The 16,670-nt window shown below is 40.7% G+C and overlaps 2 protein-coding genes across 4 annotated transcripts in view; one reads left to right on the top strand and one right to left on the bottom strand.

The window, feature by feature from the left end:
* Positions 1 to 8,591, bottom strand: part of LOC146361245 (glycerol-3-phosphate dehydrogenase, mitochondrial-like) — a 35,594-nt gene extending 27,003 nt beyond the window's left edge. The window contains exons 1-2 of one of the 2 annotated variants that reach the window (XM_084920804.1): positions 8,439 to 8,591; positions 3,305 to 3,411 (exon numbers count right to left, since the gene is read on the bottom strand). In XM_084920804.1, the coding sequence (XP_084776930.1) occupies positions 3,305 to 3,406 (102 nt within the window). In that variant the 5' untranslated portion in view covers positions 3,407 to 3,411; positions 8,439 to 8,591. The other variant, XM_084920805.1, reaches the window with a different exon arrangement.
* Positions 8,592 to 8,641: 50 nt separating this feature from the next.
* Positions 8,642 to 15,452, top strand: LOC146361244 (nuclear receptor subfamily 4 group A member 2-like). 2 transcript variants are annotated; one of them, XM_084920806.1, is made up of 8 exons: positions 8,642 to 9,271; positions 9,355 to 9,394; positions 9,553 to 10,376; positions 11,509 to 11,638; positions 11,740 to 11,897; positions 12,005 to 12,204; positions 12,319 to 12,497; positions 14,621 to 15,452. In XM_084920806.1, the coding sequence occupies exons 3-8, from the start codon at positions 9,558 to 9,560 to the stop codon at positions 14,878 to 14,880; spliced, it is 1,746 nt and encodes a 581-aa protein (XP_084776932.1). In that variant the 5' UTR covers positions 8,642 to 9,271; positions 9,355 to 9,394; positions 9,553 to 9,557; the 3' UTR covers positions 14,881 to 15,452. The 2 variants fall into 2 exon arrangements, with proteins under 2 accessions (XP_084776932.1, XP_084776933.1); XM_084920807.1 differs by having other exon boundaries at positions 9,355 to 9,399.
* The last annotated feature ends 1,218 nt before the right edge of the window (positions 15,453 to 16,670 follow it).

Genomic DNA, 16,670 nt, shown 5'->3' with positions numbered 1-16,670 from the left:
TCTTTTTGCTCTACAAATGGAAAGTGTGGTGCTGGTAACAAAATGTTGCTCATCACCTACAGATATCTTCTTGCAGGGGCTCAGGTTGGTAAAGACTGAAAGAAGTTATTAGGGGACTGTAAAAATGGTCGAGTTACCAAAGTGACTACAGATGGCATTTTTAACAAATCAAAGAACGAGCTCTCCGGCTCAAATCTGAAAATTGTTCTTATGAAGCTACTTTTGGCAGAAAGTGGAATCACAACGTGCTTATGATGTCCCACGACAAGTGAAGTGTTGCTAATAGAAGCAAAAAAAACCCCAAAAAACAGAACACATTCCTGGTGCGATTAGTTGCAAATCAAAGAGTGTGGAGGGTTACCACCTGCTGCAGCATGCTGCTCAGCTTTACAAAAATAAAAAATTAATAAAATAAATTCACACTGCAGGCTTTGAACATCGCTTTTGCCCACTGTCTGATTAGCAAAGTAATGAATTTAAAGAAGAAATAATCACATCTACAATAAAAAAGAAAACAGCTTATCTCTGACACAAGGATGCAGGATTTCTCTTCTAATGAAATATTTATTAATTTTCTTTTTCTTTTTTTTGTTTAGCAGTTCGAGCTAAATGATTGCATCAAGCTGCTTTGAAGCCACCGCGGCATTTGACTTGCAAATACCAGCAGGCGTTTTTGTAATTTAAGCCTGCAGCCGCAAACAAGACCATGATATAATCATTGTCTATTTCTGATGATGCACATAGACAAACACCACCGCAGAATTAAGCGACGGTGTGTGCTCCCAACCCCCCACCTTCCCCAACGTAATCAAGTTAAGTCAAAGAGTGGCGCAGCCAGGCCTACGCTAATAGCCAATCGGCCGCTGTCTTGAAAACTTCTCCAAGCCATGTGCCCTTGCTAAAGGAGACAAGACGGACATTCATCTCATCAGCACTGCAATTACTGGGATTAGAGGCATGCATGATTACAAACTATTGTGAAAAATAATTATATTTCATCAGGGTCGACTTCTTGCTTACCAATCCACGCTTGGTTGAGAGGACGGCGACGGGCAAGAGAAGACATTATCGCACCGGGACACAAAGCAGAGTTCACATTAGGTTGTGCAGTCAAATAAAGCCTGGTATGTAGTTGTGTGGCATGCCTATAATAAGCCTAAAACACGTCATAAAGTCAGTGGGAACAGCTGTTTAGGTTTTTTTTGAAGAAGACAAGCTTGAGACTGGAGGCTTGAATGTAAAGACATCATCTATTCTTATCTTTCCGGCTGTTCTCAAAGATCCTAAATCATCATTTACTGTATGAAGAGTTTTGATGTCGCCTGTGGATAAACACAAGATTCGCAAAGCACCAAATGGATGAAAAAGATCAATAAAAACAACAATAATGCACTTTTTTTTTATTGCTCAAAGTTAAATGAAGGAATTGATACCCTGACACGTCTGTTTTTGGCTACATTGGACAACATTAGTAGAGATACAGGCAGGAAGTATGGGCTCATTATTAGGACACAGAGACCTACAGTTCCACCAAATGTACAATCCAGGGACCAGGGCTTCTCAAAGTTTTCATGAATGAGCACAAATGAGGGCAACAAAGGATTCAAAAGCTTCACTGTTTGTAATCTCTCTGCTTAGAGGATGATGCTTGTATTTCTGAGTGACGGCTGGAGCCTACTTGTCCCAGAAAATGCTTCCTTACTGTTGTTCAGAACTACAGTTCCTCTAATGGCCACTTGAGGCTGGCTACAAAAGTGGGTCAATCCTCACATACTTCACTGAACAAGTAAGGCTAGTCGGAACAAACATATTACATGTTAGATTTTAGCCTCTGTGGATCGTTTCATCCTTCCTTTTGGCTAATGGACACTTTTTTGTAAGGTTGCTGCTGTGCTTTGGATCATTATCCTATTACATGACATAATTTGGCCAACATTTAGCTGTTGGACAGATGTCTCACATTTGACTGTAGAATACTTTGGTATACAGAGGAGTTCATGGTCGGTCAGCTTAATGACCGCAAGATACTCTGAGGCTGCAAAACAAGCCCAAATCATGACCCCTCCACCACTGTGCTGACAGCTGGTATGAGGTCTTTTTGTTGATATGGCACATTTATGAAGTCCTGTGATTTGTTGAGATGTAACTTTGCAAGCCTAAGCTGCACAGCCAAGTTCTTTTTTTTTTTAGAGATAAGAGGCTTTTCCTGTTCAACTCTCCAAACAGGCCACACTTGTTCAGTCTTTTTTCTCATTTTACTGTCACGAACATTTCTTCGGTTTTTTGCACTTTCTCCAAGTATTGCATGATCTGACCTTGGGCTTAATTTGCTGGGAGGTCTGTTAGTAGGAATATTGTGGCATTGAGTTAACACACAGCAGAATTTATGCACCTTCAGAGGTGCTCACATTTGCAGATGAGAAAATAAAGTGAATTTGCTTAGCAGCACCTGGCTGTTGCTTAACTTCTTGATTTCTATGGAACCAGTGGCAGTGAACTTTCTTTCTTCTTCAACACTACATGTATGATTTATGACCGTGATAAAAACTGTGAATGAATTAAATGTACAGCAGAGGATTCTTGCCAATTACCAGGGACCGCCACTGGCCTGCAGGCCACACTTTGAGAACCGTGGCTTTGGCCTAACTTTCAGTCTTTATGCTAAGTTTGTTGGTTGTTAAAAGTAGCTTCATATTCAGAGAAGTGACATGACAGTGGTATCAATTTTCTTATTTAACTCTTGGAAAGAGCATAATAATGAGAGGGGGGGTCAATATTCCCATTATAGCACAAAATAAAAAATGCTAGTGACAGGCACTTGACCTTTATGTTGAAAGGCCAAATGCTAAAATGGCCACACCTCCATGGCGAGTGGGTAGGCAGTGAACCAGTGGAGGAAGCTGAGTGTGAGGGTGATTACTTCCATTTTACAGCCTAACAACACTGTAAAACCTGATGCTGCTGTGGCCGATTATACTATTTGTAATCACTGTTTCTGTGCAACTCAAGGTCCAATCACGACCTCCTGCACAGCAGCAAGTGAAGCATCAAATACAAAGACTGAAAACACACCAAATAGACCTCAAACACATTCCAACATCTAGACAGGACATGCCCTGAATGGCACTCCCTTCCTAAAAAACAGACGTCTGCCTCTTCTTTTTCTTTTGTTAAGGAGAAGGAGCTCTCACAAACTATAAACTAACTATTCCATGCAAAGTGAAAGAACATCTGCATGGATGTCCTAGCCATGCACAAAGCAAAACTGAAAGCAAACATTTGTTGGAGCGAGTTTTCTTCTTACCTGTGTCTTTCTGTACTCGATCAGCTGTGACAGGCCAAACGCCGTGGCAACCGCCCCACCACCTACAAGGGCTGTCCGTTTCAGAGCCCTCCTGAACGCCATCGGCCCTGCAGCGAAGGTACAGGGCAGGACAGAGACAGAGAGAGAGTAGAGACGCCCGGGTTAGCAGGCTTTTGACATGCCAGGCATGCCAGTCTGTGAGGTAGTATGCAGATAAAGGGAAGGTGGGAGGGTCCAAAAGCTGCAAGTCAGGATGAAAGAGACAAGTTTATTCGCCATGTGACATTTAAAGTATCGGAAAAAACAACTGGCAAAATTATCAATAAGGAAAATACTGTTAGTTAAACCTCCTGAATGGAAAAATCATTATGTGTATCCAGCAGAGCAGGATTAAATGGTAAATGTAATTGTATAGTGCTTTACTTGGTCCCTAAGGTCATTCACACACTGGTGATGGCAAGCTACATTGTAGCTACAGCCACCCTGGGGCGCACTGACAGAGGCGAGACTGCCAGACACTGGCGCCACCGGGCCCTCTGACCACCCGTAGGCAACGGGTGAAGTGTCTTGCCCAAGGACACAACGACCAAGACTATCGGAGCCGGGGCTGGAACCAGCAACCTTTCGATTACAAGACGAACTGCCAACTCTTGAGCCACGATCGCCCGTCAACACATTCAGCACACTTTCATAAATAACTGCTGCCCAGCAGGGCATTCAAACTGTGGAGGAAAACCAGGAGAGCTGTGAAAACTTCAAGTTTCAGGCGCTCTTCTGAGTCCTGTTAAACATGCAAACACAGACCTGATCCTAGGAAGTCGCTTAGGTTGATTTTATCTTTGATGACAGCTGTCATGGCTTTTGTGTTTCTCTGCTAGTTTAGTGGCTCCTTTTGTTTTTGAAAATCATCAGTGTTTTTGCTATTTTCCCTCATCATTTATTTTATCCTCTGTCAACAGTCTCTCTTTATATTCCACTTCATCTTCTTGGTATTGTAATATTTAGTCACCATTTTTTGTGATGTCTTTCTGTTTCCTTAGTTGGGTTCCTGTGGTTGTCTGGCTTTCCCCCTTTTGGAATTTCATTCTGTTTCTATCATGTTTCTATGTTTGCTTATTTGCATCAAGTCTGCATGTCTTAGTGCGTCTCAGTGTTAGCCATTTCCTGTTTTATTTTGATAGTCTTGTGTACCTCGTATTGAGTTTTACCTTCCCTATTTTACCTGATGTAAGTTGTGTTCCCTGGTGTTTCCCATCTCCCTAGTTACCTGTTGCAGATTTATTTTCGGAGTCTCTCTCTGTTTTTTGTCGCGTCCTCCCCCACATGGAAGTGTGTTTTCACTGTCCAGCACTCTCTGACTTTTCCTCCAAGTAAGTTCCCTGTTCAGCATATTTTTGGCCTTTTGTTTTTAATGGACTGCTAGCAATAAAGCTGTGATTTTATCAAGTCCTGTCTCCTGAGTCTTGCATTGGGATCAACTTCTTGCTTTCCACACTGCTGAACCGTGGCAATAGCAGCTAAAACCTGTTTTACTTCAAACAAAGCTAAAGATTATAAGGTGAGATGTGACATGTAGGGTCCACATGTTCAATTCGATGTGGATCCTAATGCAACGGCTTATTTCTACAACAATATCAGCATTTTTCCTGACCACTCAAAAATGTTTTGGCATCCCACTAAAGGAAAACCACCAAGTTTATTTATTTATTAAGTTTAAATAACGAAGAAAAAAAAAACACATATTTTGGAATTTCTAGCTCAGATGAGAGAAGACATAAAAACTTCAGAAGAAAAAGATCAGAAGACTTACATTAAATGGCCTTGGGGCAGGCCTCTTCATTAGCCTTACATCATAGCGGTTGCCTGGTGAGCTAAATAGGTGATCACTGTTATTTCTAACAAGTATGGATTTTCGTTACTCATATTTATAATATATTTATATGTATATGTGGAACAAAAAGGCTCACTCTCAACCAAGAAAACCCCTGAGTGTGAATCCAAATTCCATTTCTACTGGAACATATCAGTAAATCGTTTAGATGTCCACAAACCTTTGGCCACTAAGTGTAATTCTACCTGTGTAAAAAGGGACTATAGAAGGAACAGTTTCATCATTAATCTACCCATCGATTACTGCCTTACATTACACGATCATCGGGTGTATAAAAGGGTAGCAAATAGTAAGTGCTGATGTTTAACAAAGAAAAAAGCAGCAAATCTCAGCAAAGAAGAAGCAGAACTTTTTAGCATCAAATGCATAACATGCCAAAAAACATAATTTCTTCAGCTCTCTGACAAAGGAAGTCTAACCAGGTTACATGCAGTAAATAACTATAATTAAAACTCATCTGGTCAGGTTTTACAGGTTACATCAGAGAAAATAATACTTGAAGAAAATGCAACTAAAATTGATCCCCAATGAATATGATGATGTTGACTCTTTAATATTCTGATAATGAGTCTGTGCCGTAACGAGCACGACGTGACACACATTGCTCTGCACGCCGGCCCACAAGCTTCAATTCCCATCAGGTGAGCCCCAGTAAAGTATTTGCATTCCTACTGTTACGTACGCCGAAAAACAAGTTTCCAGGGAGCGCAGTGCACCGCAGCAGATTCTAATGCATTTTAATAAAGCAGATGGCCCAAAGGTCAACAAGCAGTTTGCTGTAATTAATGACCTATTACATGTAGCATACCACTGTGGCAGCCAGACATTAGCCACACAAACGCTGTCTTTTATTATTTTTACTGCCAACTTTTGACCAAATTCTAAACTTTTCCTCTCAAAACAACAACTACAAATTAATAACAGTATCAACTTTTTTCACACCTATAAGTCAGGCTGAAGTTTGACTACTTCTTTGTTTGGGTGAATTAAAACATGTTCAAAAGACATCAAAATCAAACAAACAGTCATTTTGCTTGAAATGTCCAGTCCCAGTCTGCATTTTATCTTCTAGTTATTACACCACGATGTACCAAATACGCATGGACTCTACAGGGCTTCAAGCAGTCTTTGAAAAAAGATTTTAGTCGAAGTAAAGCTTCTGAACCTTCACGTCAAAATGAGCCAGCTGATGCGGTGTGGTATCTAAACAGCGCCTCCCTTTGAAAGTTTCCAAGCAAGCCTGGATGGAAAGAAGCCAAGGGACAGACCCAGAGAGAGTACATCAGTAAATGCCATCTTACTTGTTGACTGGGTTTAACTATCAATGGCGATCGTGGCTCAAGAGTTGGGAGTTCGCCTTGTAATCGGAAGGTTGCCGGTTCGAGCTCCGGCTTGGACAGTCTCGGTCGTCGTGTCCTTGGGCAAGACACTTCACCTGTTGCCTACTGGTGGTGCCAGTGTCCGGCAGCCTCGCCTCTGTCAGTGCGCCCCAGGGTGGCTGTGGCTACAATGTAGCTTGCCATCACCAGTGTGTGAATGTGTGTGTGAATGGGTGGATGACTGGATGTGTAAAGCGCTTTGGGGTCCTTAGGGACTAGTAAAGCGCTATACAAATACAGGCCATTTACCATTTATTAGCAATTACCCAACAGCCAGTTATCAATTAACAAAGCACAATTTCGCTATGTTAACTTTAACTAGGCTAAATTACACAATCTGTGTGAAAACCTGCATTAAGATTAGGTGAGTCTGACAAATTTAGCTCAGTGTGCAATTTATTGCCTCCAAAAGTCCAGCAGGGGGCGACTTTCCTACTTTCAAAAACAAATCTGACAGCCCTGATAGGTCTTCCTTGACCTATGGCCTCAGTAAGCACTATTCTAATATGTTTATGGTCCCAATCACAAGTTTAAATCATTACTTAAAAGAACATGATGCTAATTTTGTCCCATTTGTGGTCCACATCACTGGTCCCCATAATGTGGACGCCAACAAAGTGACGATGAAAATAATTAGCCTGACGTTTCGCAATGAGACCAGTCGCTTCATCGTTCCACTTTTTTTCTTTTTCCAAAAAGAAAAAAATCTTTTCCAAAAGTGTACGAATGTCATGCTATGTTTGTGCTGGCTACGTGTTCAAAGATTAAATACTAGTTTGTTTCTCACAGACAGGAATAAATTATACCAATTAACTAAAAACCCTCAAAGACATGGTATTGCATCAGCTGTGTGGGGCAATCAGGTATTTTAAAACATGAGCACTAGCCCAGACTTTCACAATCGGTGCCTCCTTTAGTGCTGTGATGTCAAACTCAAAAAATCTATTACATAGCTATTTACTTTGGTGTAGCATGAATGGCCATGTGGGAGGTGTTTATCAGTTAAGATAAAGCTAAAACCTTTGAAATATAGTTAAAAGGCCAAAATGTACACCCTCATTCGTGCTTTTTGAAGTTTACCAGTTGGAGTCCAGGCCGATTCTGGCCCCCGGACCTCAGGTTTGACACCCCTGATTTTGTGAGTGAAGCAACTAGGACTCTTAAACTCTACGTTATTAACATGGCACACCATATTCATGCCACTACTGGGAGGTAGAAGCCTCTTCTTCTTCGTGTCACTGGGGAAAGTCACCAGCTTTCACTTAGAGCAGCCTGCAGGCTCATTATGAATCCGGAAGAGGAGGAGGGAGGTGATTTTTAGGAAGAAACACGTGAAATTCGTGGCTTTTTCTTTTAATTCAAAATGTCCTACTTGGGAGTGTTTGCTTTTAACAGCAGGTGGTGGTATACCGATGCAGGTACGCCGGGCCACACAAGAGGAAGTCGGTTTGATCTTTAACTGTTGTCCTGCCGTGGATCAAAATGTAAGCGATCAGTGCCGGTGTGGTCTCTGAGGGGGGAAATTACTATCGACCTTCGCCTTTACGTTGTAAAAAAGAAGAAGAAGAAGAAAAAAGGCTACATACACTTCAAAGGGTGTGTGAAATATTTAGCCGTTCACGCGGGCTTAAATAGCCTAAAAAGACACGTAAATATGGCCCGTGTTTAGCTCCACGAACACGATAAAACTGAAGGGTAGTCTCTCAGCCCTATAGCGGCTAGCGAAGAAAAATTCGCAGATGTTCTGCTTTTTTTCCTTTATTGGGGTCGGGAAAGAAAAGAAAAACACGGGTTAGCCAATCATTTAGAGCGGCTTTAAAATGTCCGAAAATCACCGGGTGACACAACAAACATTCCCACTTACAGGACTTGGTGCTTCGTGGCTGGATAAAAGTCGCTCGGGGCGATGCAGGGCGGCGACTGGGGGCATCAGTAGCTATCCAAACCGTAGCTTGAGTGAGCGCTTGACAGCTACAACCAGGAAGCCCGGCGGGCACGTCGAGCGACGTCGGGGAGAGCCAATCGGAGGGCGGAGCTCGGCTGAGAGCGTCCAATTAGGTTCGAGCGGAGGCGGTGCCACGTAAATTGATGTAAGGCAAAGGCAGGATTGCGCAACTCCGCTCTTTTCTTCATCCTCCTTGGGGATAATAATAACGAGCCAGCTGTCGTTTCCTCTGTTATTTAGGACAGAAGGCGTACACATATAAGTAAACCAAGCACCCTGCAGATTAAAGCATTTGTATTAGTATTCTTGTGTGTTTAAAAACGACATAAAAAGTGTACTTTTATATACTTTTACACACGTTTACCATTAGATAAGTCCAATCAGAATCCCCCACTGCAGAAGCACATCTATTAATACTACATTAAACTTAATTCTAAACATTTCCAAATTCACTGAGCCGCTTTCTAACCACACACACACACACACACACATACTCACACATGCACTCACTCACACCACCCCTCTGTGGTCAGTGCGTGCGTAATGGGGTTTGGAGCGCGTAAGCACGTAAACAAAAGCACATTGTCGGTGCCACTGGCAGTCAGTCTGCAAAGCCAAAGAGTGGCTGAAGTGAACAGTCATTTCCATCGCTCTGTCCATACAGCCAGAGAGCTTCAGAAGATCCACGAGCAGCAACACAGTAGGGATGGGATTACTCAACAGCGTCCTCCTGCATTGGATCCACATCTAAGGTAGTGGAAATGTTACTCTTTTGAGTTTAAATGGGGGGACTGGGCTCGCTAACAAATTATCTGTTGTTTCTGTTTCGTGCCAGGAGAAGTTTGGGGCACAATAGGAGGTTGTGGAAAATCAAGGTAAGGTGAGTTTGCTTGTTTCCACCTTTAAAAAAAATATTATAATTAAATATATCAACAAAAAAGGATTGACGGTGAATTCCAGCGACATTGCCTCACTAGACCATCACTTTATCGCACTTTTAAACACGTCTCATCATCTGCGTGTGTTGTTGCAGTGATCATGCCGTGCGTCCAGACCCAGTGCGGCTCGTCGCCTCAAGGAGCCAGCCCAGCCTCCCAGAGCTCCGGCGGAGAGCGCAGCTGCGACTTCCTCACTCCGGAGTTTGTCAAGTTCAGCATGGATCTTACTAACAGTGAAGTGTCGGCTGGAGCCTCGGGCCCCACCTTCGGCCCCCTGGCGGACTCTTACGGCTCCGGGTACGACGTAAAGCCCCCGTGTCTGTTTCACATGCAGGTCCAGGGGGAGCTGCCGTGCGTCAAGGTGGAGGATGCGCACGGGTGCCCGCGCTATCAGCCGAATCAGCACCCCGCGCACCAGTCAGACGAGCTCCTTTCTTCCCCGAGCCCCGTTTATTACTATCGCTCCCCCTCCCCGCACTCCTCCCTCACGCCCAACTTCCAGCTTCCGTCAGGACACATTTGGGAGGACTCCGGCTCCCTGTACAGCTTTCGACAGGACTATTTGGCGGCGCACAGGAAAAACGCGCTGTCCAGGTTTTCCCTGCTGTCCCTAAAACACGCGCAACACGACGGCCAGAGTTTGTCCACGTGCCAGGTGAAGTTTGACGGAGCTCTGGCGCACCAGCAGCTGGAAACACCCACCGTTTTGGGCTCCACCGGCCTGGGCAAACAGAGCGGTGTTGGATTTGCTCACCCACTCCATCTCGCGCACGGCCACCACTTTATGGAATACCAGACTTCTTCTGCGCCCGGCCGAGGACCGCTGAGCTCAGAGGGGGTGTGCGCGGTATGCGGGGATAACGCAGCCTGCCAGCACTACGGAGTGCGCACCTGCGAGGGCTGCAAGGGGTTTTTCAAGGTTTGTTTTCAGTGAAGGTTTAATACAAATCTGCAGTTTTAAAGGAAACTCTGAAGATCTGAAAGTTGTTTTTTATGGATATTTACTCCCTTTTTTTTTTTTTTAGCACAAAAGTCTTCCAACATTTCTGTGAAAAATATGATGAAAAAATAACTACACACCCACGGGAATTATATCCCATAATGCAACTCTAATTCCAAGTAATTGGCTATAATATAATGCTTCCCCCGAGGAGCTCTGACCGGCCTTCTAAATTGGACATTAGACTCCAGAGGCACGTTTTGTTTTCTTGGTCTCTTGACACGCGCGTTAAACGTGGCAAATGTCCTGTATGAAAATGGCCACCAACGTGCCGTGAATCAAAACCTTCCCCTTCGTCTCTCACTGGGAGATTCCCCGGGGCCAGTCTCCAAATTATGAATGACCACGACCCTCTATTTACCCAGACCTGCCTGTCCGACTGCTCAGTGCCTCAGATGGCCCACAGGAGCAAGAGTGCTGCTGTTAATTTTGAAGGAACAATTTAACCCCTTTGTTAGGTTACTTTTACCTTTCTTATCTTTCTAAAATGGCTCAAAAGTATTTTTTTTTTTAACAATGAGCCCTCTGAGATGTATTGTCATGACAGTATGTTTATAAAAAAAAAGTCCGCTATTACTATTGTTATGTCTCTTCTTGTTGTTTCTTTCATAGGGACCTTTTTTTTTTGTTCCTTTTTCTCATATTAGATCTTTTAAAAGATCCATATGGCTCCATATTTCACTAATCCACCAGCACACGTTTCTAGAGACCGAAATTGTGCTTTAATTTGAAAATTTTACAAGACAATTTCCAAAAATCTCTTATTAGAAAAAGAAAAGGTACTGTGTAAAGTTTTAGTGAACAGCAGCAAGTGGTAGATGTGTTTAGAGCACTGAAAGTTGTTTTAAGTTTTTAAGAAACACACCAACAAGTCAGATTTTTATTAACCAAAGACTCCTTTAACCATCAGGTGTGTTTGCTGGATCAGGAAGAAGACTGATGTAAATTCAACCACACCTCAGCCCGAGAGCCATGAACCTATTAAAGTGCAGGATTGTATTTTTCAAAATGTATATAGAGTAATATGCAGACTCTTCTTCTCTCTGTGCAGCGCACAGTGCAAAAAAATGCCAAGTATGTGTGCTTGGCTGCCAAAAGCTGCCCTGTGGACAAACGCAGAAGGAACCGATGCCAATATTGCCGTTTCCAGAAGTGCCTCGCAGTGGGAATGGTCAAAGAAGGTAAACTGATAGAGACAAAAAGCTTCTTAAACCATTATTCTTGGTGCCGTTTAGGAGGTCAGAGCTGAAAAGTGTCACCCTCTTCATCTTTTCCTCTGCAGTGGTGAGGACAGACAGCCTGAAAGGTCGAAGGGGTCGCTTGCCGTCCAAACCCAGAGCTCTTCCAGACGCCTCCTCACCTGGCAGCGCCCTCCTGAGCGCCCTCATCAGGGCGCATGTGGAGTCCAATCCTCCACCTTCTCGCCTGGACTACTCCAAAGTAAGTAGAACTGACACTGTTGATAAAAGACTAAGACATAGTAGAGTTATAATGATTGGTATCCTCCTTCATTCCAATCTGATCCGATCGGTGACCTTTAAATGCAGTTTAAAGAGAATCCAGGAAGTCCCCCAGGAGACGATGCTCAGCATGTCCGCCAGTTTTATGACCTCCTGACCAGATCAATAGAGGTTATTCGGGGTTGGGCGCAGAAGATCCCGGGTTTCACCTCTCTACCTAAACATGACCAAGACCTTCTCTTCTACTCTGCCTTCCTGGAACTTTTTGTTTTACGGTTGTCGTACAGGTAAATAACCTTTTACACATTTTATATAGAATTTATTTGCCTATTTAATTATTTATTTATTCACCTCTGCCCTCCAGCTTCACACGTTAACCACAGGCTGTTGTAACATTTCAGATCCAACCCAGAAGAAGGGAAACTGATCTTCTGCGACGGGTCAGTGTGGCACCGGCTCCAGTGTCTGCGGGGCTTTGGGGAATGGATTGACAGCATTGTTGAATTTTCTGCCAATCTGCAGAGGATGAACCTGGATGTCTCCACCTTCTCCTGTATATGCACCCTCGCACTGGTCACCGGTGAGACGTCCAAGAACATTTTCCGCTTCATGCTATTTACAAAGCTTAACGACATAACCGATAAATGCTACATTCAAGTGACCCTGGATTATCTATTTTGATAATATTCAACATGGGAATGTTACCATTTGCAATCTTTTTTGTCATTAACACAGCTCCAGTTAAAAAAAAAGAAAAATCAAAATAAAGATAAAAGAACAATATTGTATAATCAGTCACATTATTAAATCATGCCAGGATGTGAAGCTTTAATTTACTGAGGATAAACTTTCCTGAATGTGAACCACATGTTTAAGGGATGACAAGTAAGCTGGACTGATTGTTATTGATTTAGTTTCTCTGTCTTATCTCATGACTGTTTTCCAGTCAATGGTACCTGCAATACTGATTGACCAATTTTCTTGTAGCTAAACTAAGTAATTTCTAAATAATAAAGAAAGATTAGATTTCAGTAAGAAAAAAAGATATCCTCTTGATGAGTCAGTGGTAACATCTGAATATGTGAAATGACAGATAACTGGATACGACATTAGCAGAAATGTTTTAAATTATAATCAGCTGAAACACTTAAAACTAATAGAAAAAAATAGCTAAAACAATTCCTGTTATCTAAAATCACAATTTTGCATTTTATCTTGCCAAGTTGAGGATTTAGGGTACTTACCCTGAATGTAATCCTAATCAAAAGCATTTTTTCTTCTGATCAAGTAAAAATGCGTAGACATAATATGCGAAACTTGGCAAAAGGTGTGCAATTTTACATAATTTTTGACATCATGTAGAACAATAAGTGCAATAATTAGTGTAACTGGTTTAAATAGTTATCTAAAAGTTCCAAGTAATTAGCCCAAAGTAAAGGGTAATGGCTGGAAATAGTGAAAAAACAACAAACAACAACAAAACAATAGTTTGTTTGACAACTTGTTGATAAAAGTTATGAATAAATTGTTAGTCATTTAATTATGGTTGAAATAGTTAGCAAATTATAATAACTAACTTTCTAGTTAAAATAGATAAATATCTTAAAAATGATTTAAAAGTCATTTAAATTTAAAAGTAATGGATACATTTCTATTAGCTAAATATGACTGCGAAAAAGTAAAGACAACAGCTAAAGTTAGCTAAAAGCAAAGACGTAATATTACATAGAATCTTTTAAAATAACAAAAATGGTAAAAACAAAAACTTTTGGGGAATAATTAGTTTAAAGTAATTTAATAGTGTAATTAGTTTTTTAAAAAAGTGGTTGAAATAAAGAAAACAGAATTGATAAAAGTAAATTGTTTAAATAGATTTGTTAGCAACAACTAGAGGCTCAAAAAATGTTTAATTAAATTTATTGGATAAATGTTTGTTATAATTAGTAGGGGTGCAACAATACTCGTATCGATATTGAACCGTTCGATACAGTGCTTTCGGTTCGGTACGCATATGTATCGAACAATACAAAATTTTTAATTTATTTTATCAATTTATATGATAATGGTTGAAATGTGGTTCATATAATTAATTTTAAAAAAGTTAATATGGGATAAATAGTTTTTAAAATGGTATTAAAATTAATGGATAGTTAGCATAATTAGCTAAACATGACTACTAAAAGGTTAGCTAAAAGTAATTGGGTAGAAAAACTAGCTAAAGCTAATTTGAAATAGTAAAAGAAAACTAGTTGAAATAGCTAAAAGTTTAAGACAAATGAGTTTGTTAGCTAAGTTGAGGCCTGATAAGTGGGCTTTAAAATTAATTGAATAAATTATTAATATAATTAGTCAAACCTATTTGCTAACCAACAGTAACAGATAGCATGGCAAAATCTTAGCTAAACATAATGACTGGAAAAGGATTGAAAATTATACCCAAGCAAAACAATCTTAAATATGCGATTTATAAGATGAATTGAATGGTTGAAATTTGGTTGATAAAACTGAATTTTAAAAAGTTCACATTCTTTGTTATTTTAGAACAAAAGCCTTGAGATGAATGTAGCTACCAAAAGTCTGATTTACAAGTAGTAATTTTACTTAATGAAATTATTGTAGCACCAGTTAAAAGGTAATAAAATAATTCAATATTTCCTGGTTAACTTTGTAAAGTTAGTTAATTTTTTATTTAATTCTCTACAGAGCGGCATGGACTGAAGGAGCCAAAGAAAGTTGAGGAGCTACAGAGCAGTGTGGTCAGGTGCTTGAAGGACGGCGGGACAAGCGCGGATGGAGGCTCGAGCTGTTGGACCAATCATTTGTCCAGACTTTTGGAAAAGCTGCCGGAACTTCGCACTCTGTGCATCCAGGGCCTGCAGAGGATTTTCTACCTGAAGCTTGAGGATCTGGTGCCGCCACCAGCCATCATAGATAAGTTATTCCTCGACACGTTGCCATTTTAGAGACAAGAAAGGACACACACAGGGACGTTTTTCTGTGGTTTTCTTGCCGAGGACACTGTAAGACCCCTTTTGCTTTGTTCCCGATAATAATTGCTGACTATCTGGATGTTGTGCGCAAAAAAATAAGTAAAAAAAACATTTTTAAAACGTTATAACGAACCAGAAGATCACATTGGGATGAGAACAAGTGAAAGGAGAAGCGGAAGCAGTTTAATCCAAGAATTGTGACCACTTAATTTCTAAATATAACGTCACTGAAGCATGCTGATGACTTTGAAAAAAAGGATTAATTTCATTGCAAGACTGAAATAAGCTTTTCCTACCATTATTACTCTGTACAGCGTGATTTAATGAGCCCGTCAGGCCAAAATTATGGACTGCAAGTGACTCAGACGACTTTATTTTACGCTTTCTCCTGCTTCTCATTGTGTACAAAGGCATTTTGATACGAGACAAGACGTCCCATCATGTTTATTAGTGATTAATAATATTCATTAACCTCTGTTGTCTTCTCAGAGTAAGATGTCATTGTCCACACTTTCATAAATAAAAGACTAAATGAAGTTACACTGGCTGGACTGCTGGGCCTTCTATCATTTATTTGAAACTATGGTTGGACATTTGATTTTTAATCAGAGGAAATGCAGTCCCCCTTTAAAAATGTTATACTGAATTTAATAACAATTCTAATTACAATATATAAAATTTAATTCAATTTTCTAACACCTACTGATGTAAAAACACATTCTTAAAGAGATTCAATTATTTTATTTTGCTGTTAAATTTTAATTATGTTTTCAAACTTATATGTAAGTTTGCATTTTTTAAATGTACTTATTGCATAGATCAAATTTATGTCACATTGTTTTTATGCAAAGGTCATTCTTTCTGTACGTGTTGGTTCGTATTAATGCAAATTTTTTAATTTGAGAAAAGATACCTAAACCAGTATTTTAAGGAATTCCATCAGTCAACTATATAATTTTTCCTTGCTTATTATTTTTTATGCATGCAAAAATGCCATAAAGTACTCACCCATACGAACACATTATGGGTAGCTGGCTGCATTTGTGTGAAATGCTGCAACACAGTTTATTGAAAATTTGCAGGATTCATGCAGGAAACAGTAAATATGGATGCTAACGCCTGCCAGTAAGATGAAAAGAAGTAAAAGTAAGATGAGCAGCGTTTCTCCTCTTTAGTTAATTTGCCATTTTTTTCTGATAAGTAATGAGAAAAGCAAACTTTGGAGATCCATTCAAAAATAAGCTATAAGAAACCGTATATGTGCCTGTATATGAATGTAAAGGTCACACTGGCACTGTTTTTTCAAAGTTGGCAGAGTTCACACAGAATTTTCCAAGGCATGACTGTAGGAGTGTGTAAGTGTGTTTGTGTGTGCGTGCGTGCGTGTGTGTGTGTGTTGTGTGTGTTTTCTGGCCGTCGGCTGCCTGACATTTCTGCAGCCCTTTGGTTAGATGTGGCATTAAAGAAGTCAGTTTCTGCTGCCGTTAGCAAAGATAAAGGCCCAGGATTCAGCACCTACACCAAGAAAGGCCAAACAGAGCAAATAAATGGAGGCGCCGGTGCTGAATATATCCTACGACCTCATGTTGCTCCTGTCCATATGATTAAAATCTCTTCTAAAACATCACATTTTAAAAGTCTTTAGTGAAAAGCCAAATCCTTTAAACAGCAGCCTAAACATTTTTAGTCATACATATGTAAATATTTCAAGTTATTCCAGCTGATTTGTACTCTGCAGCTGGTGACATGTGTTTTCTTCTATC

Source organism: Perissodus microlepis, chromosome 23 (assembly GCF_051167445.1).
Source record: "Perissodus microlepis isolate ML-2025 ecotype Zambia chromosome 23, ASM5116744v1, whole genome shotgun sequence".
In the NCBI taxonomy this organism is placed as follows: Eukaryota; Metazoa; Chordata; class Actinopteri; order Cichliformes; family Cichlidae; genus Perissodus; species Perissodus microlepis.
This window is presented reverse-complemented; position numbering and strand designations above follow the sequence as displayed.